This window comes from Balaenoptera physalus (assembly GCF_965194825.1).
Source record: "Balaenoptera physalus genome assembly, chromosome: 6".
Taxonomy (NCBI): domain Eukaryota; kingdom Metazoa; phylum Chordata; class Mammalia; order Artiodactyla; family Balaenopteridae; genus Balaenoptera; species Balaenoptera physalus.
The window spans coordinates 54,403,181-54,424,638 of record NC_138885.1 but is presented as its reverse complement, the minus strand read 5'-3'; the positions used below and the strand labels follow the sequence as shown (position 1 = coordinate 54,424,638).

At 35.6% G+C, this 21,458-nt stretch overlaps 1 protein-coding gene across 2 annotated transcripts in view; it reads left to right on the top strand.

Moving 5' to 3' along the window:
* LOC309662312 (CD302 antigen) overlaps positions 1-21,458 on the top strand; it is a 131,578-nt gene that overhangs the window by 35,174 nt on the left and 74,946 nt on the right. For both annotated transcript variants that reach the window (XM_082464902.1, XM_082464898.1), the window contains exons 14-23: positions 7,922-8,003; positions 8,927-8,995; positions 11,412-11,526; positions 15,063-15,098; positions 15,489-15,664; positions 16,336-16,403; positions 16,685-16,764; positions 17,356-17,495; positions 19,578-19,683; positions 19,915-20,075. In XM_082464902.1, coding sequence (XP_082321028.1) covers positions 7,922-8,003; positions 8,927-8,995; positions 11,412-11,526; positions 15,063-15,098; positions 15,489-15,664; positions 16,336-16,403; positions 16,685-16,764; positions 17,356-17,495; positions 19,578-19,683; positions 19,915-20,075 — 1,033 coding nt within the window. The remainder of the gene's footprint in view (positions 1-7,921; positions 8,004-8,926; positions 8,996-11,411; positions 11,527-15,062; positions 15,099-15,488; positions 15,665-16,335; positions 16,404-16,684; positions 16,765-17,355; positions 17,496-19,577; positions 19,684-19,914; positions 20,076-21,458) is intronic.

Genomic DNA, 21,458 nt, shown 5'->3' with positions numbered 1-21,458 from the left:
ACTTAAAAGGTATCAAAATGTATAAAGCAAAAATATTAATTATATTACTAAAATTTTTCAATAAAAAATAGTAATGAGAGACTCTAACGCTCATCTCATTTATCGACGAACGAGACAGGCAAAATAGAAATAACATAGAACATATGAATAGTATAATTAAGGTTGATTTAATAATATCCTCTTTATTTATAGATTAAAAAGTCTGTATATACTTCCTCTTCAAGCTCTTTGCCTGGATCACTTAAAATAATGCACTTATTAGGCTAAAAAAAAAAAAAACCCTAACATTTCAAAGTGGTAAAATTATACAAGTTACATTAGAAGTGAAATCAAATCCCCTTCACTTAAAAATTCAGTGTTTTTAAAAAAATTTTTATTGGAATATAGTTGATTTACAATGTTGTGTTAGTTTCAGGTGTACAACGAAGTGAATCAGTTATACATATACATATATCCACTCTGTTGTAGATTCTTTTCCCAAATAGGTCATTACAGTGTATTGAGTAGAGTTCCCTGTGCTATACAGTATATCCTGATTAGTTATCCATTTTATATATAGTAGTGTGTATGTATCAATCCCAGTTCCCAATTTATTCCTTCCCCCACCCTTTCCCCCCAGTAACCATAAGTTTATTTTCTACATCTGTGACTCTTATTTACAAAATAAACATTCAGTGTTTTTAAGAACTCTTTTGGCAAGTAAATCAAAACTGTATAGATGATAATAAAAACACTCATTCTGAAATTCATGGGATATAACCAAAGCTATAGCTGGAGGTACATTAATAGCTTTAAGGGCTTTAATTATTAAACAAAAATAATGAAAATAAGCATTCACCTAAAAGTTAAAATATTTATCAACATAAATAAAAGGAAACCATAAGAAAGAACCTAATAAAGATAAAAGTGAAATGAATGAATTAGAAACTAGAAAAGCAGTAGAACTGACAAATCCTAGAGTTTTATCTATAGAAATAAAACTACAAAACAGAAGAAAAAAAATCTACTGATGACTAAATCATGAAAACAAACCAAAAAAACAGATACTTAAAATGAAACCTAAGTAAGAGATTATAAAATCCTTTCAATGGAGAATTTTTTTAATTGGTAAGAATCCTATGCATAATTCTATGTTATTATAATGAAATTATTAAAGTGAACAATATCTAGGGAAATATAAATTAGTATATAGTTGATTTAATAAGTGGAAACCCAGTAATCCAATAGCCATGGAAAAAATGGAAAAAGTTAACAAAGAATTTCTTCCAAGAAAAAGATAGGAACTACATATATGGTTCTATATGTGAACTCCTTCATATTTTAAAAAAGAGATCATTACCACATATTTCAATAGTACAACCAAGAGATTGTATTCCATTACATAGAAACTGGTGCAAGCATTCAGTTTATTTCACAAATAGTCTAATTCTGATATCACAACCTGTCAAAGATAGCACAAAGAATTATAGACCAACCTCATATCTAGACTTGAAAAAGTAAATACTAACAAGGGATACAATAACAAACACAGATATACTGCTTATTGAGTGCCAGATAATGTCCTAAGTATTTTCTACTAACTAATCCTTACAACGGCCTATGAGGTAGGTTACTATGCCCATTTTATCTAAATGGGGAGATGGAGACACAAAGAAGTAAAACAACTTGCCCAAGGTTATATAGTTAGTAAATAAAGGATCCAATATATGAACCTGTTAGAGCCCACTTTCTTAACCGAGTGTGTTATAGTACCTCAAAATAACATGCCTTGATCGTGTAGGATTTCTTCCAAGAGTACAAGGTTGGGCCAGTATTAGGAACTCTATATATCTATTCAAATATGTGATCATCTTAATAGGTGCTGAAAATGCATCTGGTAAAATTCACTATTCATTCCTGGTTTTATATATAAATATATACTTAGCATATTTAATTAATATAATTAACACATAATTTCTTATTAAATTAAAAATAGAAGTGTAGTTCAACCAATAGCCATATGATACTTAATGATTAAACATTAAATGCATTTCCATGAAAGTCAGAAAAAAAAGTGAAGATGCCTAGTATCATCACTTTTGTTGATCTTTGTTTGGAATTTATCCCCTGTTCATTAAGATTTAAAAAAAAAGAACATTACAACATGCAAATATTTATAATATATTAAGTGGGAAGAAAGGCAAATTATAAAAGAGTAAAAAATATACTATTTACATCAAAAAGTAGACTGCAAAAATACGTCAGAAAAGATCATTGTTGTTACCTCTGGAAGATAAGATTTTGAATGCGTGTTTAAATGTTTGAACATTTTTCCACATTTTCCAGATTTGCATTAATATGCTAACTATTGTATTTTCTTCATTAAAGCAAGTAAAGTCTCACTACAGTGTGCTTGGAATCTGATGAAAAATATAATACATGTGTTCCATAAATAATCATTTATTAAGCATCTATTGTATAATTTCTAGTATTTTAGACTTCATTTTCTAGCATTAGAAATTAATATACAAAATTTCATTGCACACTAACTAAGCTAATTTGAATATAAAAACTCTTAAATTTCTTTTGAGGTGAGTGTTTCTTAGCTACTGCCCACAACCTTGAGAGTAGAGTATAATGAATGCAATATTCAGACCGAATCTTTCCAGACATACATTTATTAAACAGTCATTGAAGCAGGCACAAAACATGTTATATAACCTGTCTTGTAAGCTTACAACATCCTGGTAATCTGTCCTTTTAGGTTCCAGTGACCATCTTGCATGGAAGGCTCATTTGAGGTAAATATGACAGTGTTCCAGAGGCAGGATTCTTCTGTTCCCACTTTTGTTGGCATAAGGCAGTCCCAGTCACCTGACCCAATGACTGGACATGGGACCATTAAAAGATCAGGCCCCAGGGCTTCCCTGGTTGTGCAGTGGTTAAGAATCCGCCTGCCAATGCATGGGACATGGGCTTGAGCCCTGGTGCAGGAAGATCCCACATGCCGCGGAGCAACTAAGCCTGTGTGCTACAACTACTGAGCCTGCGCTCTAGAGCCCGTGCTCCACAACAAGAGAAGCCACCGCAGTGAGAAGCTCGCGTGCCGCCACGAAGAGTAGCCCCCGCTCGCCACAACTAGAGAAAGCCCGCGTGCAGCAACGAAGACCCAACGCAGCCAAAAGTAAATAAATTTAATAAATTTTTAAAAAAGAGAGAGATCAGACCCCAGATCCATTTCCAGTGGTACAGGATACCAGCCTCACCAGATTCTAATACCCTTTCATGAAGAGTGAGAGTGTCCCTAAGTATTTTTAGCTATTCCTCATATCTTCAGTTTTACCAGTGAGTGCCCATTTCTAAGATCATGCTGATTAACAAGCTTCTAAGTTTGCTGATATTAACCTATTTCTGACATTTACTCCGCTAACAACCAAAGTCTCAGGTACGGCTTTTGGACCACAGACTCCCTTGTGGTAGCTGCCTCTGGAGCATAACCTTTCTAATACCCTGCTGACCCTCCCTGAAGAGAGAATTTCAGCCGGGCAGCTTGCTAGCCCCTAGATCTTAAGCTTGACACACACAATATCTTACTGTCTAAGCTAAAGTATTTTTACGGAAAATACTGACATAAACAAACTGGGTTTTGAATCAAGTTCCTAACCCAGCAAGAGGTTAGAAACATTTACGTGGTTCAGGGAGCCATGGAAAAGTACTAAGCCATGAGGTTGTGGATACAGTCAGCCCTCCATATCCACACGTTTCACATCCACAGATTCAATCAACTTCAGATCGAAAATATTTGAAAAAAATTCTGGAAAGTTCCAAAAGGCAAAACTTGGATTTGCCTCATGTTGGCAACTATTTACATAGTATTTACACTGTTTTAGGTATAATAAGTAATCTAAAAATAAAGTATACAGGAGGACATGTTTAGGTTACATGCAAATACTACATCATTTTATATAAGGGACTTGAGCATCTGTGGATTTTGGTATGAGGGGGGTCCTGGAACCAATCACCTGTGGATACCAAGGGGCAACTGTATTTGCGGGAATCAATTGATGAAAAATGGAATATCATATATGATATAAGTGATCATTAAGAGCTTGTATATACAGAACAAATTACACTAGAAAACAAAAGTCTGAGAGGTAATTAAGGACTCTTTCTTGATTTTTTAATTTCTAATCACACTTGCTGAGTTCTCCCCCTCAATTAAAAATTAATACAGGTTCATTATGTAAAATTGGGGAATGTAAAAAATGATAATGAAGAAAATTAAATCACCTCAAATCCTAGCTCCTAGTTATAAACATAGTTAACATTTAGTATAAATCTTTTCCATTTTCTTCTATTCCTATCATATAGTTTATTTTCCACAGAATATACAATGTTTAGTTTCTTTTCTGATCACAGAAGCAATGTATATTGAATTTAGAAAACAGAAGAGCACAAAGGAAAAACACATCACCATAATCCTTTCACTCGTAGGGACTATATTTTATTTGTACTCATCCTAGCAGCTAATACAGTACCATGTATTAATCAGACTGTAACGTCTGCTTAATACGTGCTCCATTAATATATCATTTGCCCATGCTATATTTAGACAACATATTCTAAAACTTATTCAATATTATAACCATGGCTTGAAGGGAAGAAAGGAAGCCAGCCCATTTATATCAGAAAATGATTCTAAAGCTTATTCCTTGAACACCTTAGCTTTTTATTGCAGGGATTGACCTTTCTCAGCGAGACATCCATTGCCCAAATTGTGTTCTGCCTGCCAAGGAATAAGGTCAGATTACTGCTCTACTTCTCACAATCTAAGTTCCATTCTCTGTTTGTATTTCAATGAAAAGAGTTCATGGTGCACCAGATCATTAAGGCTCTAAAATCTTTGCAACTCTTAACAGCAGCCCACCAGGGAAAGCCATTGTAGAACAAAAGTAGTTTTAGGATTAGGGAAGAAAGCCTTGTTTGCAGTGCGATTGCTGCTGTGTGCACTACCTCCAGTGATGTGGCATGAGTGGATTTGGATATAAATCTAAGGCTTTGCAGACTAAGCGCCCTCATCAAATAGTGTTTATTGGGGGTTATGGTTGAGGTGCTGTTTTCCTTAGGAACCAGATGCAGCAGGAAATTTGATTGAGAGTAGAAATTTTAATGCAAATACAGAAAGTAACCTTTCATGCAATGTCTTCTTAACCTCATAGCCTTAAAACCATATACTTAGTGTTTGGAGCAGAAGAAATTTATATACAGAGAGAAGTTTTCAGTTTGATTTAATTCCTCAGTTATGATCCATTTCTTCCCACAAATTTTTTTTCTTCCCTCGAATTTTTGAAAATCCACATTAGAGGTGTGCAATGATTAATGTGATTTCCAACTTCTTCTTCTCTTTATCTACCTACAGACAAATCAGGCCAAACCAGGAAGAAGTTACAAATGAGGAATGAAGTTAAAAACCCCACAAGTAGCTACTATTTACTATATTTATAACACACAAAAAAACCCCACAAGTAGCTACTATTTACTATATTTATAACCAACTAATAAATCTCTTGAAATGCAAACTGAAAACTATAAAGGTCTGGGTTGCAATGAAGTTCAGTCTCAGAAAGTAGTGAAGATGAGAAGCTTTGGACAGTGGGACAAACTTCTCTCTAGGAAACTGTTCTCTGAGATGCAGCAGAGGAGGCAGAAATGGGCTTGAAAGCAGAGGTTTCTAAGGGAAGATGGGGAGCTAAGAGCAGACTGAGTGGAAATGGTGGGGACAGACCCCTAAAGAAGCTTTCTGTGGGAGCTGCCTATAGAGTAAATGCAGATGGCAGACGATCTTTGATCATCTTCCAGTCATACTGTTGATTGTGCAAAGAAGATAAAATATCTAATGCTTACTTTAGGGAAACACAGAATTCCGCACAAATTCTCCAGGCCCAAATACATAATCTACAAAAATTAGAAAGAAATGAAGTTTGAGGAAGCAAACTTGACCTCTTCTTTATTTTAGCTGTCTGAGTTTAATTATAATGTATATATGGCAATTATCTAGACCTGGTGGTTTAGAAATCCAACAATCGGAAAGTATGATACATTTGGAAGTCTGTAGGAAAGCTCTGATTAGTTGAAGACACAAACTGCAAAATCCTTTTTTAGCTGCTAAATTCACACTAGACTTAATTGTCTCCACTGGATTTATCTTAACTCTGCAAATTGGTAATCTTTCTTTCTGAAAGAAAACAGTATAACAATAAAAACTGAAAGGGGACTGCCTTCATATTCCATTGCAATAAGTTGAAAAGCTTGAGGTTGGTAAGGTGCAAAACATGCTTATTGACGTTAAAATATGAGGGAATGTTGAACAGAGGAAAGAGATGAAGAAAAGCAATTATTTCATTAAAAAGTGGAAATTAATTTAAAACTAAGTTTGTTCCTGCCTTGGATTCACTGGCAAATATTTTTAAATGCAGACTTACTCTATTTCCCAGCAGTCTTGTAACTGTACGTTCCGTATGTTCCATATATTCTACTGAGCTTGAGAGTAGGGATTAACTTTAGATTTGGATTCTACCCCTTTTCTAATACGTGTTCTATTTATACTTAGCATTTATGTATGTATTGCTTTGCATATATAACATTCACTCGTGTACTGGTGGTACATGACATATACAAGCAGAAGGTTAAATTCAATGGAAACTAACCAGCATCACCAACCCACCACACCCGCCAAAAAAAAATTGCATGGTAAACGGTCTACTTTTTAAGGCCTAAGAAGTATACTATGTTTTAGAGAGTATTTTCAAATGAAGTTAGAGATGGAGAAATTTCTTACGGTTATATTGCTTCAATTTACTGAAAATATCTCCCTGGTTAGAGTATAAGTTTAATTGAGGGGAAGGGATCACTTACAATGTATGTCCCTGCGTCTATATGTTGTTGTATGTATTCTTCCTTGGAATGCCTATCCTTTCTCCGCTCAGCCAGCCTGAATACTGGCACATGGTAAACACTCAGATTATGGCTCCAAAGAAATGTTGGCAATTCTTCAAAGACTGTCCTTTGTCCTACTAACTCTACAAAATGTTTCCTGACTTCCTACAGTCCACAGTGACCTCTCCTTTTTCCGAACTCTTTGTAGTGCTTAAAATGTATGCAAATTTTTATCATTTGATGTTTTTCAAAAATGGTCTCATATTTTCTTTGTTCATATATATCTTGTCTCCCTGACTAGTTTATATGCCACTTGAGGGTAGATATTATGTCTTGTGTTTCTCTGTATCATCATTGCACATAGCTCAGTGCCTTGCACGTGAAAGCATAATAGTTATGACGGTTAAATATATTCACTTAAGTGATTGCTTAATTATATTGCTCTGGTATAACCCATGGAGTTTGGTATTTAGAAAATATTGATACTTGAATGCTTGTTTTACTTTAAACTTAGTGGGCAGAGGGAATTAAATTTTTTTTAAAATCTCATTTAATAAAAGGTTAGCCAAGCCAAAGGTTAGCCAGGTTCTTCATTTTAAAAAGATACTTGATAGTTATAGACAAATGCTTTAAGGAAATGCTATGGTTGTTTTTGTATCTGAAAACATTATCTAATATTGAAGCTCTGCAGTAAAAGTTTTGAAATAATCATATACTTTTTTTCCCTCCTAAGTTCTTCAAAGCAGAATAGTTTTTGCCTTTCATATGAAGAAAATAACATAAAATTTAGTTTAAAAAAGTCTGGTACTTTTTTGATAGCTACCCTGTAAATAGGGTTCAGTTTCATTTCAGAAGACTTGTTTATATAGCTTGAAACTGTGTTTCTCAGTTAGTGAGAAGGTCTTCTGAATAAACTTCCATGTCTTAAGCATTTTAGACATGTGGATGCTAAATGTTTTTGCCAAATGCTGTGCTCAAATTTTCTTAACACTTCCTTTTTACATAGTGACCAGCGTTGGCTTTGGATAGGTTTGAATAAAAGGAGCCCTGACTTACAAGGATCCTGGCAATGGAGTGATCATACACCAGTAAGTTTAATCTTTCTCGTTTAGGATAATATGGAAGGAGTATTTATTTCAATAACAAGAAAGTTGATTGTTAATTAATATAGCCATACAACCATTAAATTATGTAGATGTATCTTTTTTGAAATGGAAATAGATTCATATATATGAAGTGGGGAAAAATAAGTTACTAATCTCACTTTTATTAAAAAAATAACCATACACATAGTCTCTCTACATATAATCCAAAAAAATAAAAATATAGATATATAGATATATAAATATAGCGGTCATTTTGGGGTAGTAAAAGTGATTTTTTTTCTTTTTCCTTTTTTTTCATAATGAGCAGCTTTTATTTTTATTATTTAAAAATATGAGTTATATAAAAAAGAAAGAATTTTAATTGGAGGAAAGAATTCAGGAGAACCTGAAAAAGTCCTTAAATATTATTTCAAATGTTTACATTATCCTAAGGAGAGGTTTTAGGTAACACTTAGAGGAGCAAATTATTCTCAGGTATTAAATATTTGCTCCACATTACCGTTGTGTCAAGTCATTGTATATTCTTTCAAAATGTAAAATTCCTTGACTTCATTTTCATATTGGAGCATATCCAAGAATAGTCGATCGAATAACTAACATTTCAACACATGCATTTAAAAAAAGTATTTTGCAAGCTCCTGATTCTTTATGACTCCAACTGTGAACTTAATACATGATTAACCTCCACTTCTGAAACTGTAGCCTCCTTTGTTTGGAAACTGAAGACCTCATGGCATTTTATAAGTCCTCGCGTGATTTAGCATCCTGACATAAAAAAGAAATGAAAAAGTTTTCCTCCCTTGGCATATGAACACACTTGAGTTATTAAAGCTGCCTAAATTACATCTAAATTGCAAATATTTATACATCAGTCTTAAATTCTCAAGCCTCTCTTGTCTTTTAAGGTGTCTACTGTCATCACGGCAAATGAGTTTCAGCAGGATTATGATATCAGAGACTGTGCCGCTGTCAAGGTCAGTACCATGCTGGAAAATCTGCATATTTAAAAAATAAATCTGGCAGTATGTGCAGTCAGGCAACAGATCCATGAAGTGCCTTTTGCGCGTGGAGCATGATATTAGGTGCAATGGGAGGTTAGAAGTACACCCATGGCCCAGCCCTCAAGCAACTTAACTGACACTTAATTTGAGAAGATAAAATTCATATTCAAGAAAGACGACTCTTGTTACTATGCAGTAATAAGCTCCAAATGAGTAGGCTGAGGAGGGCTAATGAAACTCAGAAGAGGAAGTGATTTCTATTGCCTATTTCCAGAAAGAGGTGGGACCTCAACTGGACCTTTAAGGATGGATAAAGTTTGTACAGGTAGGATAGGGTAAGGCATAAAAGAAAGTGGGGGTGGAAGGGAGAGGCTTAGGCAGTGAGGGGAACCATGCAGATCAAGAAGTTTTAGTTGGTGCTGTGGTTGAAAACAAAGGTGGGAAGTTAGACTGATGCCAGGTTAAGGAGTTCGTGCATTTTTTTGGTAGGCAACAGAACATGATTAACGGTTTTTGACAAGAACTAAGGAGGGCGTGAGAAGATTCATCTTGAGACAGATTTCAAGATGCAAAAGATAGGACCAGAAGACATGGAAGACCAGTCAGGCCTCTTCCTTTGCAGACTTCATTTGTTTATTCGTTCCATAAGTAGTATGTCCAAGCAGTCTGTGATGCTCTGGGGGGTCAACAATGACAAGATATAAAACAGTCGTTGTCTTCACAGAACTTACAATCTCGTAGGAGGTAAAGACAAGTAAAAGAGCAATTACAAGGGCTATGACAGACAAACTAAGTTTTATGCAAGAACAAGAGTGTTATAGGAGAGTAACAATGACGGTGATGATGGTTATGATACGGCAGCTAACACTTGCTGACTCATGAGCCAGGCACAGTCATGCCACATATATTATCTCACTTAATACTTAAGCAACCTTGTCAGGTAGGTACTGTTACTGTATCCATCTCACGGGGAAGAAATGTGAGCTCTGAGTAACTTACATGATTACAGAACTGAAATTTAAACCTAGGTGTATGGGTCTACTATGCTATGTATGGCATTTATAGAAACAGTCAGAAGGGGTATTTGTTTATGGAGAAAATAGTAATACATTTTAGTTTAACTGATGTTTTGAATCCAAGCTTGCAGTAAGAAATATGCTGTAGTAAGTTAGAATAAAGAAACTGGAGTTGAAGGAAAATGTTCATTAAAAAAAGAGTTGTCTAGTGGCCTAGTGGTTAGGATTCCGGGCTTTTACTGCCAGGGCCCAGGTTCAGTCCCTGGTCAGGGAACTGAGATCGCACAAGCCACGCAGCACGGCCAAAAAAAGAAAAAAAAAAATCACAAAGGGCCAAGAAGTGGATTTGGGGTGATTACCAACATTTTATAAAATGTAAGAGGATGAGGAGGGAGGAGACATCTAGAAACTATCTTTGCTATGTAAACCCAAGAAAGAGATTCAGGAAGATGATTGACCAGAAATGTTGCACGAAGGTTGAGACCAAGTACTGAGAAGGCCATTGGAAAGCATTATTTCAAAGTAACTGTTTTAGTAAAACACTCTGTAGTATCATGCTGTTTTTATAGAATTCCCAGTTTAACACATGAAAGAATGAAAACTTAATGGAAGTTTGTGAAGTTTCCAGAACACTGATGCAATAAACTACATTCTATGTAAGTTGTGTCCCTATGTGTGAAAAGATTGAAAGGACCTACCAAAAAAACTAAACAGAAGAGACACAGATCAGTAACAAGGCCAGCTAGGGCAGTGTCTGGAAGGAGAATCTTAACTCACCTGCCACCTTCTAACCCTCCAAAATGTTGCCCTTAAGAGATAGCAGTCCAAAAACTGATGGATGCTCCTACCAGGTCCTGTCTTCCCCTTTCCTCTCCCTGTTGCTTGCTGCCTGGAATTTGTAGAGAGCCATCTTAGACCACACAGAGGAGGGCAATATCCCAGAAACACAAAGCAACGTGGAACTTGGGCCCCTGATGCCAGACTTTTATGTCACTTTTCATAGGTCTGCTATGATCACAGGAGGCTGGTGTTTGGAAACCACTGAACCAAATATTCTTTTCTAGCTTGATCTTCCCAAAATTTAAAGTTGCAAGATTCTACAATTTCATATCAACAAAAAACAGAAAAAAAACAGTAATTTGCATTTTGGACATAAACATGACCCTATGCTATATTTTCTTTATCAGTCCCTTTGAAGGCTCTTGCTTAGACTGTTACTGCTTAAACACTGCATTCTCTCATGTGTTCATTCATAAACATATATCCTAGGTGCTAGAGCTAAAGCAGAGTTAAAGACCATAGGGCTTACAGTTTAGTGTTGTATAAGGGCTGCTTCAACTTGAAAATATTCTACAATCCTCTTCCTCCTTTAGGTCATTGATAGGCCATGGCGAAGAAGGTGGTATTTCTATGATGACAGAGAATTTATTTATTTAAGGCCTTTTGCTTGTGATGCAAAACTTGAATGGATGTGCCAGATTCCAAAAGGTAAATGTAGTTATTCATTTTCACAGTCTTCTCATGTGAACTTGTGAATGCTGAGCCAAAGTACCTAAGAGGGCATTTTAGTCTATAATTATAATTTTAAAAGCCTTTGACACTACAGCTAATATGTTAAGCTCCATCCTTCCTGACTCCTACCCCTAGTAAAATGCTGCCTTATTGAAATTAGATACTACCTTCCTCTTTTGTCATGAAAGAATTTGTATAGGAGATAAAATTTAAGGCTAATTTAGGGAGATTAGGTCTTGGAATGAAGGATTATTTTCAAGTGAAAGGAGAGACGAAGTAGAGGGAATCATTTTAATTTTTATTTTGTTGCAAAATGAAGGACAAAATGAAGACAGGCTTGGGAAGAATGAAGCAAAAGTCAGGAAATCAAATTTGGGCAGGTCCCAGATCTAAATTTTACAATTTAGAAACAGTTTTCAGTGAGCTCAAAATTACTAATTGTTTATCTCATTCAAATTCAGGGAACCAGTTAGCTTGATAGTAGAGCCTTTGGTGACAAAAAAGAGAGAAAGGATAATAAATAGATATCCTTTTACTTCACTTTTTAGTAGGAAAATGTCAAGGATATATTACAGAAAATGTTAAGAAGATTTTAACTCCCAAATTATTTTTAAGCAGATATTAGATATGTTAAATTAATTAATATAATGGTAAATGCACAGAAAGTTCCTAAATGAATTTCTGAACTGATCATTGAAACTAAAGGGAATTCCTCTTATAAGTTCTCAAAAACCCAAAGATTATCTCATGGAACTGCCCATTAGAAGATTGTTCTTCCTTCCTAAAAAAGGCCACCATCTTGCCTTTAAAAGAGCTTCAGATGCAACATCCAGTGCAGTAACTGGCAAGTCTCTTTCACAGGGCAAACTGGGGGGTCATTAATAGAAGGGGAATTGTGTGTGTGTGTGTGTGTGGAATTTATTTATTTTTATTTAAATTTATTTATTTGTTTGTTTTTGGCGTAGGGTCTCTGTTGCTGCATTCGGGCTTTCTCTAGTTGCAGTGAGTGGGGGCTGTTCTTCATTGCAGTGTGTGGGCTTCTCATTGCGGTGGCTTCTCTTGTTGTGGAGCACGGGCTCTAGGTGCGCGGGCTTCAGTAGTTGTCGCGGGCTCAGTAGTTGTGGCTCGTGGGCTCTAGGGCACAGGCTCAGTAGTTGTGGCGCATGGGCTTAGTTGCTCCGCAGCATGTGGGATCTTCCCAGACCAGGGCTTGAACCCGTGTCCCCTGCATTGGCAGGCGGATTGTGAACCACTGCACCACCAAAGAAGTCCCTGATGGGGGTTTTCTAAAGGAGAAATTATACCTGAGTTAGTCCTGATTATTGATTAAACCGGAAAGAAGAAAAAAGGAAAACCAGTTTGGATACCTTTCAAACAAGTGGCAAAGTAACTAATATATTATTAACTTGGACAATATCTCTGGCTTGAAGCATTAGTTGTGACACTCCTATTATTCTTTGGTATTTGGCATGCCACAGAGAGTGTCACTGCTCCCTCCAAAGTATGCTCTCACTGGTAGCTGTTCCCCTGCCTCATGTCTGAGTACTGAGGCAGACCCTAGAGTATACGCCAGGAAAACCTTAGAAATGACAAACCAGTAACCACAGGAAATATTATGAAGAACATATGGTTTTCTTTTTTCTTTTTAATGTATTTGTTATTTTAAACAAAAGAGAAGGGAATTAACTAGCTTAGCAAACATAAATCAGGTAACCAAATAAATAAATCTTTTAAATAATTGCACCCCTGCTCTCTCCAATGCAGAAACAAAATTAAAAACTAAAGAACTTCCTGTCTCAGCCTATTTGCAGTCATTTGAAGCAATCAGTGATGGTTTGATCCAGGGTTTAAATGTTATATTAACTCCCCTTTGACAGTCCCTAAATTTCTGAGTTACAATGTGTCACATTCACTGGTTGGATATTTTCTTGGCTATTAGAACAGCCAAAGCCTGCTCAACTGGACACTTCTGTATTAATCTGTGTTTTCTGGTTTTCTTAAAGCAGTTTACCTCTTCAGTAGCCCAAATCACCAAACCTTTTCTCTAGCTCTTGCCTTTTTTATTACCTCATACAGCTGGTTGTAATTAGTCCCCTCCTCTCTAAAAGAGATATTTTGACAACCTAATTTTTTTAAATTATCATAATCACTATGGATATATATACTTTTTAAATATTCTTTTTTAGTTGCGAAAACAGTAGCAAAAATAAGGTTCATAAAAGTGTTTTTTAGGAAAATGACCTATAAACACAACCTTTTTATATTGTGTTTCTTGATACCTTGTACACACATACATGTTTGTAATCCTGTGTAAAAAGACACCTTTTATTTTGCTTTTCTCACTCATTTAAAGAAATTTAAAGGTTAGGCATAGCTTTCCCCCAACATACAAATGAACAGAATTCTTTGACAAGATTACAAACAGGAAACTATGTCTCTTTTTTTAACTGATTTGCAGCACTGTGAATGGAAATTATCCAACATACAGAGGACTGAGTTAGAGAGATAAACCACAGATACTGGATATATAGGCAGTCCTCGGAGTAGGGTCTTCTCGTGCATTGGCCCTGATACAATAGCAAAATTAAGAACAGCTATTTTTACCCTGTAATTTCTAAAATTCCTCAAATTATGTCTTTGGCTTGAAACCAGTGTGACCTATGACCAGAATAAAAAGAGAGAGGAGAGCAGTTAGCATCCTGAGAGGAACTGTTCTGTGCCTGGCCCTGTGCGGGGTGCTTGCATAGGGGTTATCTTACATGATCTTCACACTGTCTTTGTGAGTTAGGTAGGAGAGTTTCATTTTTATAGAATAGAAAGTTGGGGCTCAGGGAGTTAAACAACTGATCCCAAGTAGCACAGCAGCAAAGAGTCTGAGGGCATTTAGACACTGACTCACCCAGCTTCAAAGACCATAATTCTTTGTACGGTACCATATTTCCCGCTGGGTGAATTTTATTATTTTCTTCCCAGTTTTGTCTCTCATTTTCTCAAAAGTTTCAGTACTGGATCACTGAACATTTTTTTCCAAGGATATCTTGGGAGGCAATAAACTCTACCAACCTAGGTGTATTCAGATTGCATCAGATGGAGACGTGGTTCCTGAATAACCTCATCCTACAGTGATGATTATCTCGGTGCATATTCCTTAGTGCTTCTATGTAATGTATACAGCGTATTCATTTACTTATTTGTACTTTCTAATTATTATCTATATTTTATCCATCTAGTCTTCCTTTGTGACTTCCATGATATAAGGTAGAGAACTGCTAGTAATGCTGTATTAATATGTAACACATCTGCCTTTTTGGTGGCCACAAAAACAGCTTTAGTGTGGGCCCCACAAAATTCAATGTTATGAAGTGATCATAACATGAAAGGAGATGATTTGGCCAGAAATGGACAAATCTCAGCCATACTGCAAGTCCTCTTGAGTTAGACTAAAGGCACTTATTAGTACGCCGTGGTCTGTAATTGGATACTAAACTTAAGCCATTTGCTTTCTTATACAGGTCGTACTCCAAAAATACCAGACTGGTACAATCCAGGTGAGTTAAGAAAACTAAAATTTATCCAAAGCTGCTTTTACCTTTTCAGTGACGTATTTAGTTAATTATTTAAGCCCAGGCCTAAGTGCCAGCTTCTTCTCTATCATGTCTTCAAATGAGATGAAGTGTCTCCATGCAGGGAAGGTGATTAGCTGGTGTGGGATGAGACTCTGAGGCTTTATTTATCCTTCTCTGTGAGTACAGGAGGGTAACAGAGTCACTCACTGGCTCAGGAATCCTTGGAACCTTCCAGGCAGCACTGCCCTGGCCAAAGAGAGCCAGTAATCTAAATGAATTATTATTTATAAATAGTTTTGAACAATAATCCATGCTGAGAGGGTGCAGTTTGGTTTATGCAGTCATAATTCTGCTATTTTTCTTCTTCTTTAGAGCGTGCTGGAATTCATGGACCTCCAGTTGTAATAGAAGGGAGTGAATATTGGTTTGTTGCTGATCCCCGTTTAAACTATGAAGAAGCCGTCCTGTATTGTGCTAGCAATCACAGCTCTCTGGCTAGTTTAACATCTTTTGCAGGACTAAGAGCCATCAAAAACAAAATAGCAAATGTAATTTAAAAGAACATATTTTTTAATATTTTCTTATTTTTACATTTATTCTGTTAAAAAAATTTCAAAACTCTACAAAAGTTAAATGTTCCTCTCAAGTAAAATTTGCCTAACAACATATAAGTTCATCACTTCATGTTAGAAAAGTTAAAAAGAATTGCTTAATGTTTTAAAATATTCAAGATTAATTATTAATGTCAGTTGATAAGATGAGCTTCAATAGATAATATAAATTAGTCTAATTCCTTGTCACATTTTTTACTAAAAGTTAACTTTGTAGTTAACTTGAGATTCTGTTTCTAACAATAACTAACTTTGCAAAATAGTTTTTTGGAGGAAAAATAATTTGTATATTTTTAAATTTATAACTACTAGCAACAGGATACTATATGTCCAATTAATATATGCCCATAATTACAGTGACCATATTTTCTGTATGCAAAATACAGCCTGTGAATATAAAAAGAGTTTCTAAACTACTTTTTTTGATGAAAGGACCTGGTTTATGTAATTTAGAGACCAAAGTAATGAATATCTGGAAATTATAGTGGTTTGTGGTTATGATGGGCCAGGGTATTTAAATCAAAACTCTTCTAGAAAAGTCAGCACATATAAGGATGCGTGTTTAGTTGTTTTTTGTTTTGTTTTGTTTTTGTGGTTTTTTTTTTCAGATATCTGGCAATGAGGAGAAATGGTGGGTGAGAACTACTGACCAGCTAATAGAACATCGTTTTATGCAGTATGTGACATCCTTGATGGTGCCTTTGTAAAGTTATCGTTTAAAAGAAGCAGTCCCAAATCCCCTTTTACTAAATGGAGTACTGTTTATAATTAGTTTTGAACATTAATCCATAAACTACCTAGACTAGAGAAACCAAATCCTTTAGCAAATGAGCATCAAGAAAAAGTAGTATAAAATAATGGCCTAACATTAAATTTAGAATTAAAATTACTTCAGTAAAAAACAGAATGGAACATGTAACTACATTATGAGCTGACACATCTCTCATTTTCTTTCAGCTCGCGATATCCATGGCATCACTTTCCTATAACATTTGGAGAGGAATGCTTTTACCTCTCTGCCAAGACTTGGTTTAGCGGTAAGGTGAATTACAAATCCTTTAACGTTGATTATGTAATATGTGAACTTCAGGTTCAATTACTAGCTTAATCTTGCTTTCCTTTTGATTATATGTTTGGTAGCTTTGTCATATTCTGATTTATTGCTAATGACAATAGATCAAGTTCCAAATGCAAATAAAGGTGCTTTTCACTGTGAATATTTTGACTTCCTTTATCCTAAAGTAGTTACTTAGAAATAAACTTACCACTTTCATAACCAATAAGGATATAGACAAATTCACAAAGATGAACAGGCAGCAGTTCTAAAATATAATTTAGGTCCCTTTCCCCCTCATTAGCCTTCTTCAACTCTCTATTTCCTGCCATCAGGAACCGTGGTAACTGTGTGTGTACCAAGTGTGTGCATTTTTATAGGCAATATTGGTATGCTACAACTTACTGGTATGAGTAATAATAATAGACGACAAAAATAGCTAGGGAAGAAAAGGAATATATTTTAACCATTTGGGAAAGATTGATTTAAAGGGACTTTCTTCACTACTGGATGGTTTTAAAAATGTGCTGAATGGAAAATTCTCACCACGGTAATCCTGCTTTTCATTTCTCAGACTTAAATAAACCAGCAGACTGTAGTACCAAGTTGCCCTTCGTCTGTGAAAAATACAATGTATCTTCATTAGAGAAATATAGTCCAGATTCTGCCGCTAAAATACAGTGCTCTGGGGATTGGATTACTTTTCAGAATAAGGTAAAAAGAGAATTGCTACGTTGTGCAAATGATGATTGCTTTCATGATGGTTATATGGCCTGTGGCAGAATGGCATCCCACCAAGTAACTTCACTAAGATAGACTCTGCATATTTCAGTGTCTCACCTGATTCTCTACATTTTCAGAAACCAAGTTAACTCTCAAGTTAATCATGCCTACAGGTCTTTCAGAGTACCGTGTTCCTATTCTGTTGCTACTGACACTTAAACTGCCAACGGTGATCTTTCAATGAATAGTAATACATTGACTCGTCAGGACTATCTCTTTGGCATGTAGGAAACTGGCTTAATTTCTGGCTGATAAATTTTCCCCCTTAAGGAAAACATCCAAGCAGCATTTACCAATCAAATTAGACCAGCATTTCCCAAACTACTTTTTGGGAATATACACATATGCTAACAAAATGTTAATCATTGATGTTGCTTCCAGAGCAGGGTTTATGATTAAATAGCTTTGGGAAATGCCACATTCTATATTTGTTTCCTTGAGATGCACAATTCATATTGGTGTATGTATCTCTCAGGAAATGCATTTGGCTGCTAAAAAGAGAGATTACTATAGTATGCTAAAACATTAATTCTCTCAGATAAAAGAAGTTTGAAGATAAGCAGGCTGGGGTTGGTATGAAAGCTCTGTGGTCTTCAAAACCAGGCTTCCTTTGTCTTTCTGCTCTGCCATCCTTAACTTATGGCTTCCAAGCTCAAGTTCAGGGTGTTCTCTCTAGAGTCTTTTCTAGAAGCCACCCAATGACTTTATATTTCTCTGGCCATTCCAGTCTGTAAGGAGGCTGAAAAAAAAAAACAACCCATTTTATAGCCTGTTTCAAGGAACACAATTTGGGACATGCTACTCCACACTAACATGATCATAATATCAAGAAGAAAAAGGAAGAGATGTGTCTGACAGCTGAAAGCATCTGTAGTAAAGTTAAAATATTAGGGGTATATTTTGACTTTTTAAAATTTGGACAATCTTTTTTCCCCCCAAAGTACTAGATTAATTTGCATAGTTGATGTAAATTTATGTTTTTTGTTTGTTTTTATTGAAGTATAGTTGACTGAAAATATTATATTAGTTTCAGGTGTACAACATAGTGATCTGATATTTCTATAGATTACACACCGTACAAAGTTATAAAATTACTGACTATATTCCCTTTGCTATGCATTACATCCCTGTGACTTATTTATCTTATAACTGTTAGTTTGTATCTCTTAATCCCCTTCACCCCATTAGAATATCCTGTCAAGAGACAGGGGGATGATTTCTTTAAAAATGTGGTTTTTTTAATATAAGGTAATGATGAAGAATACGTATTTGAAATCAAATGGAGCAGAGTCTAAATGCTGACCATACCATGCTCTGGCTATTTCACTTATGGGTAAAGTTACTTAATGTCCTTGTGCCTCAGTTTTCCCATTTGTTGTGAGAATTAAATGAGATAACACTGTGCAAAGTGTTTTAACACAAGGAAGCACTCAATAAATGGGAGATTTTTTAAAAAAATAGCTCAAGGACTACTCTTCAGTTGCTTAAATTAAGTGTAGAGTTGCATTCTTGGGACTTCCCTGGTGGTCCAGTGGTAAAGAATCCACCTTACGATGCAGGTGACATGGGTTCACTCACTTGTCAGGGAACTAAGATCCCACGTGCTGTGGGGGGGGCAACTGAGCCCGCGCGCCACAACTACTGAGCTCGCGTGCCTCAACTAGAGCCCACGTGCCGCAAACTACAGAGCCCACACGCCCTGGAGCCTGTGCGCCACAACTAGAGAGAGAAAACCCACACACCACAACTAGAGACAAGCCCGCATGCTGCAATGAAGAGCCCGCATGCTGCAACGAAGACCCGACGCAGCCAAAAATAAGAAATAAAATAAATAATAAATAAATCTTTCAAAAAAAGAAGAGTGTAGATCTGCATTCTTTTGGTACTACTTTGTAAGTTTCTATATCTCACAAACAGAAAATTAGCAGCCTTCTAAAAGATGAGGCATTTTCTTCCTATGTGAGCTTTCCCGTGTGTGGAATCTTATACTTCATATGTGTTCTTTGTTTACAGTGTTTTTTAAGGATCAAACCTAAGTCTCTCACGTTTTCTGAAGCCAGTGATGCTTGTCATACCTATGGTGGAACCCTTCCTTCAGTGCTGAGCCAGAGAGAGCAAGGTAGCAGAATTGTTTCGTAAACATGCTTTATTCTGATCTGGAGGCCATGTCCATGTTGGGAGGCTGTGGGGAATTAACACATACAAAGAATCTTATTAAATTACTTTTTACAGAGTAGGTGAAAGATTATCCTGGTAGCTAGATAAGCAAGAGGTATTCATTGACATTTTTAGTATATCTTTAATTTGAACAAGTCAAATGCTTTTTTTAAAAAAAAAATCTTTCTGACAGATTTTATTACATCCTTGCTTCCGGATATGGAAGCTACTTTATGGATTGGTTTGCGCTGGACTGCCTATGAAAAGATAAACAAATGGATGGATAACAGAGAGCTGACATACAGCAACTTTCACCCATTATTGGTTGGTCGGAGGCTGAGAATACCAACAAATGTAAGGTTTTTTTTTTTAATCAATAAACTGTGTAGCTCTATGAAATACCTGAGTCTTCCACAAATTATTGGCTTAAGAACAAGGGCCTATTTTATGAGTCGATTTATATGAAACATCCAAATAGGCAAATCTATAAAGATAGAAAGTAGATTACTGGTTGCCAGAGGCTAAGAGGCTAGAAGGATTGGTGGTGATGGCCTAAAGCATATGGGATTTCTTTCTGGGGTGGTGAAAATGTTCTAAAATTGATTAGGGGTGATGGTTGCACAACTTGGTGAATATACTAAAAACTATAGAATATATGCTTTGAATGAATTATACCATCTATTAATTATATCAATAATGCTGTCTCAAGAAGAATGACAACAGAGCTTCCCCAGCCTTCACGTAGATGCCCTAGTTTTTCATAGTAGTATCAGATTCCATAACACTTATTTCATAACCATGTAAAACCATCACTAGTGAGTTGCAAATAAAAGCTAATATAAATGCTTTACTTATCATCGTGGAATTTGGAGCTGTCAGCCTCAGTCTCCTGAGGTTAAAAAGTACAAAATCGGTGATTAGTGATCATTTTTCCCTAAGATCTAAATGTAAAGAAGCTATAGAAGGGAAGAAGGCATTATATTAACAGTAGTTACCCTGTACCATGATATTGCTGCCCACTGCTTCTGTCTTCCTTATTTACTGGATACAAACCACCTTTTGCACAAAAGGCAAAGATTAAGAGATTAACTTTAAAGTTGAATTCCAAAAGTACATCCTAGACATCAACTGATATTCCTGATGCAATGGAACTTTGCTCAAGGTTGACATTGGTGGCAAAGGGAACTGTGAAACGTGTAATTATGTACAAAGTAAATATCAAAATAATGCTTGGTTATTGTAGAACATTTGGAAGTTATAGAAGAGTAAACAAAATAAAGAAAAATGTCAACCCTTATCCTGCTTATACTTAGGCTGGTAGCTTTTAAACTTTTAACTCATGACCCATAGTAAGAAATAAATTTAAATTACCATTCAGCACATAGATATAAATATAATATTGAATTGCAACAGAAGTTTCAGGAAATAATACTTACCCTTAGAGCTTATATTTCTTTCTTTTCTATTCTACTCTAGTCTGATCTAGTCTAGTCTAGTCAACCTATTCTCTGTGTTCTATCCTATTCTAGTTCATTATCACAAATAAGAATCAAGATCCACTGAACTGATTTCATGACCTACTAAATAGGTCTCAAACCACATTTGAATCCTGATCTAGGAAATCACAATGAATATTTCAGCATTTTTCTTCTAGGGCTTTTCTATACATTGTCTTCTTGACATAGATAAGATCATAGTATATATACTATTGTATCTACTTTTCTCACTTAGTATTAT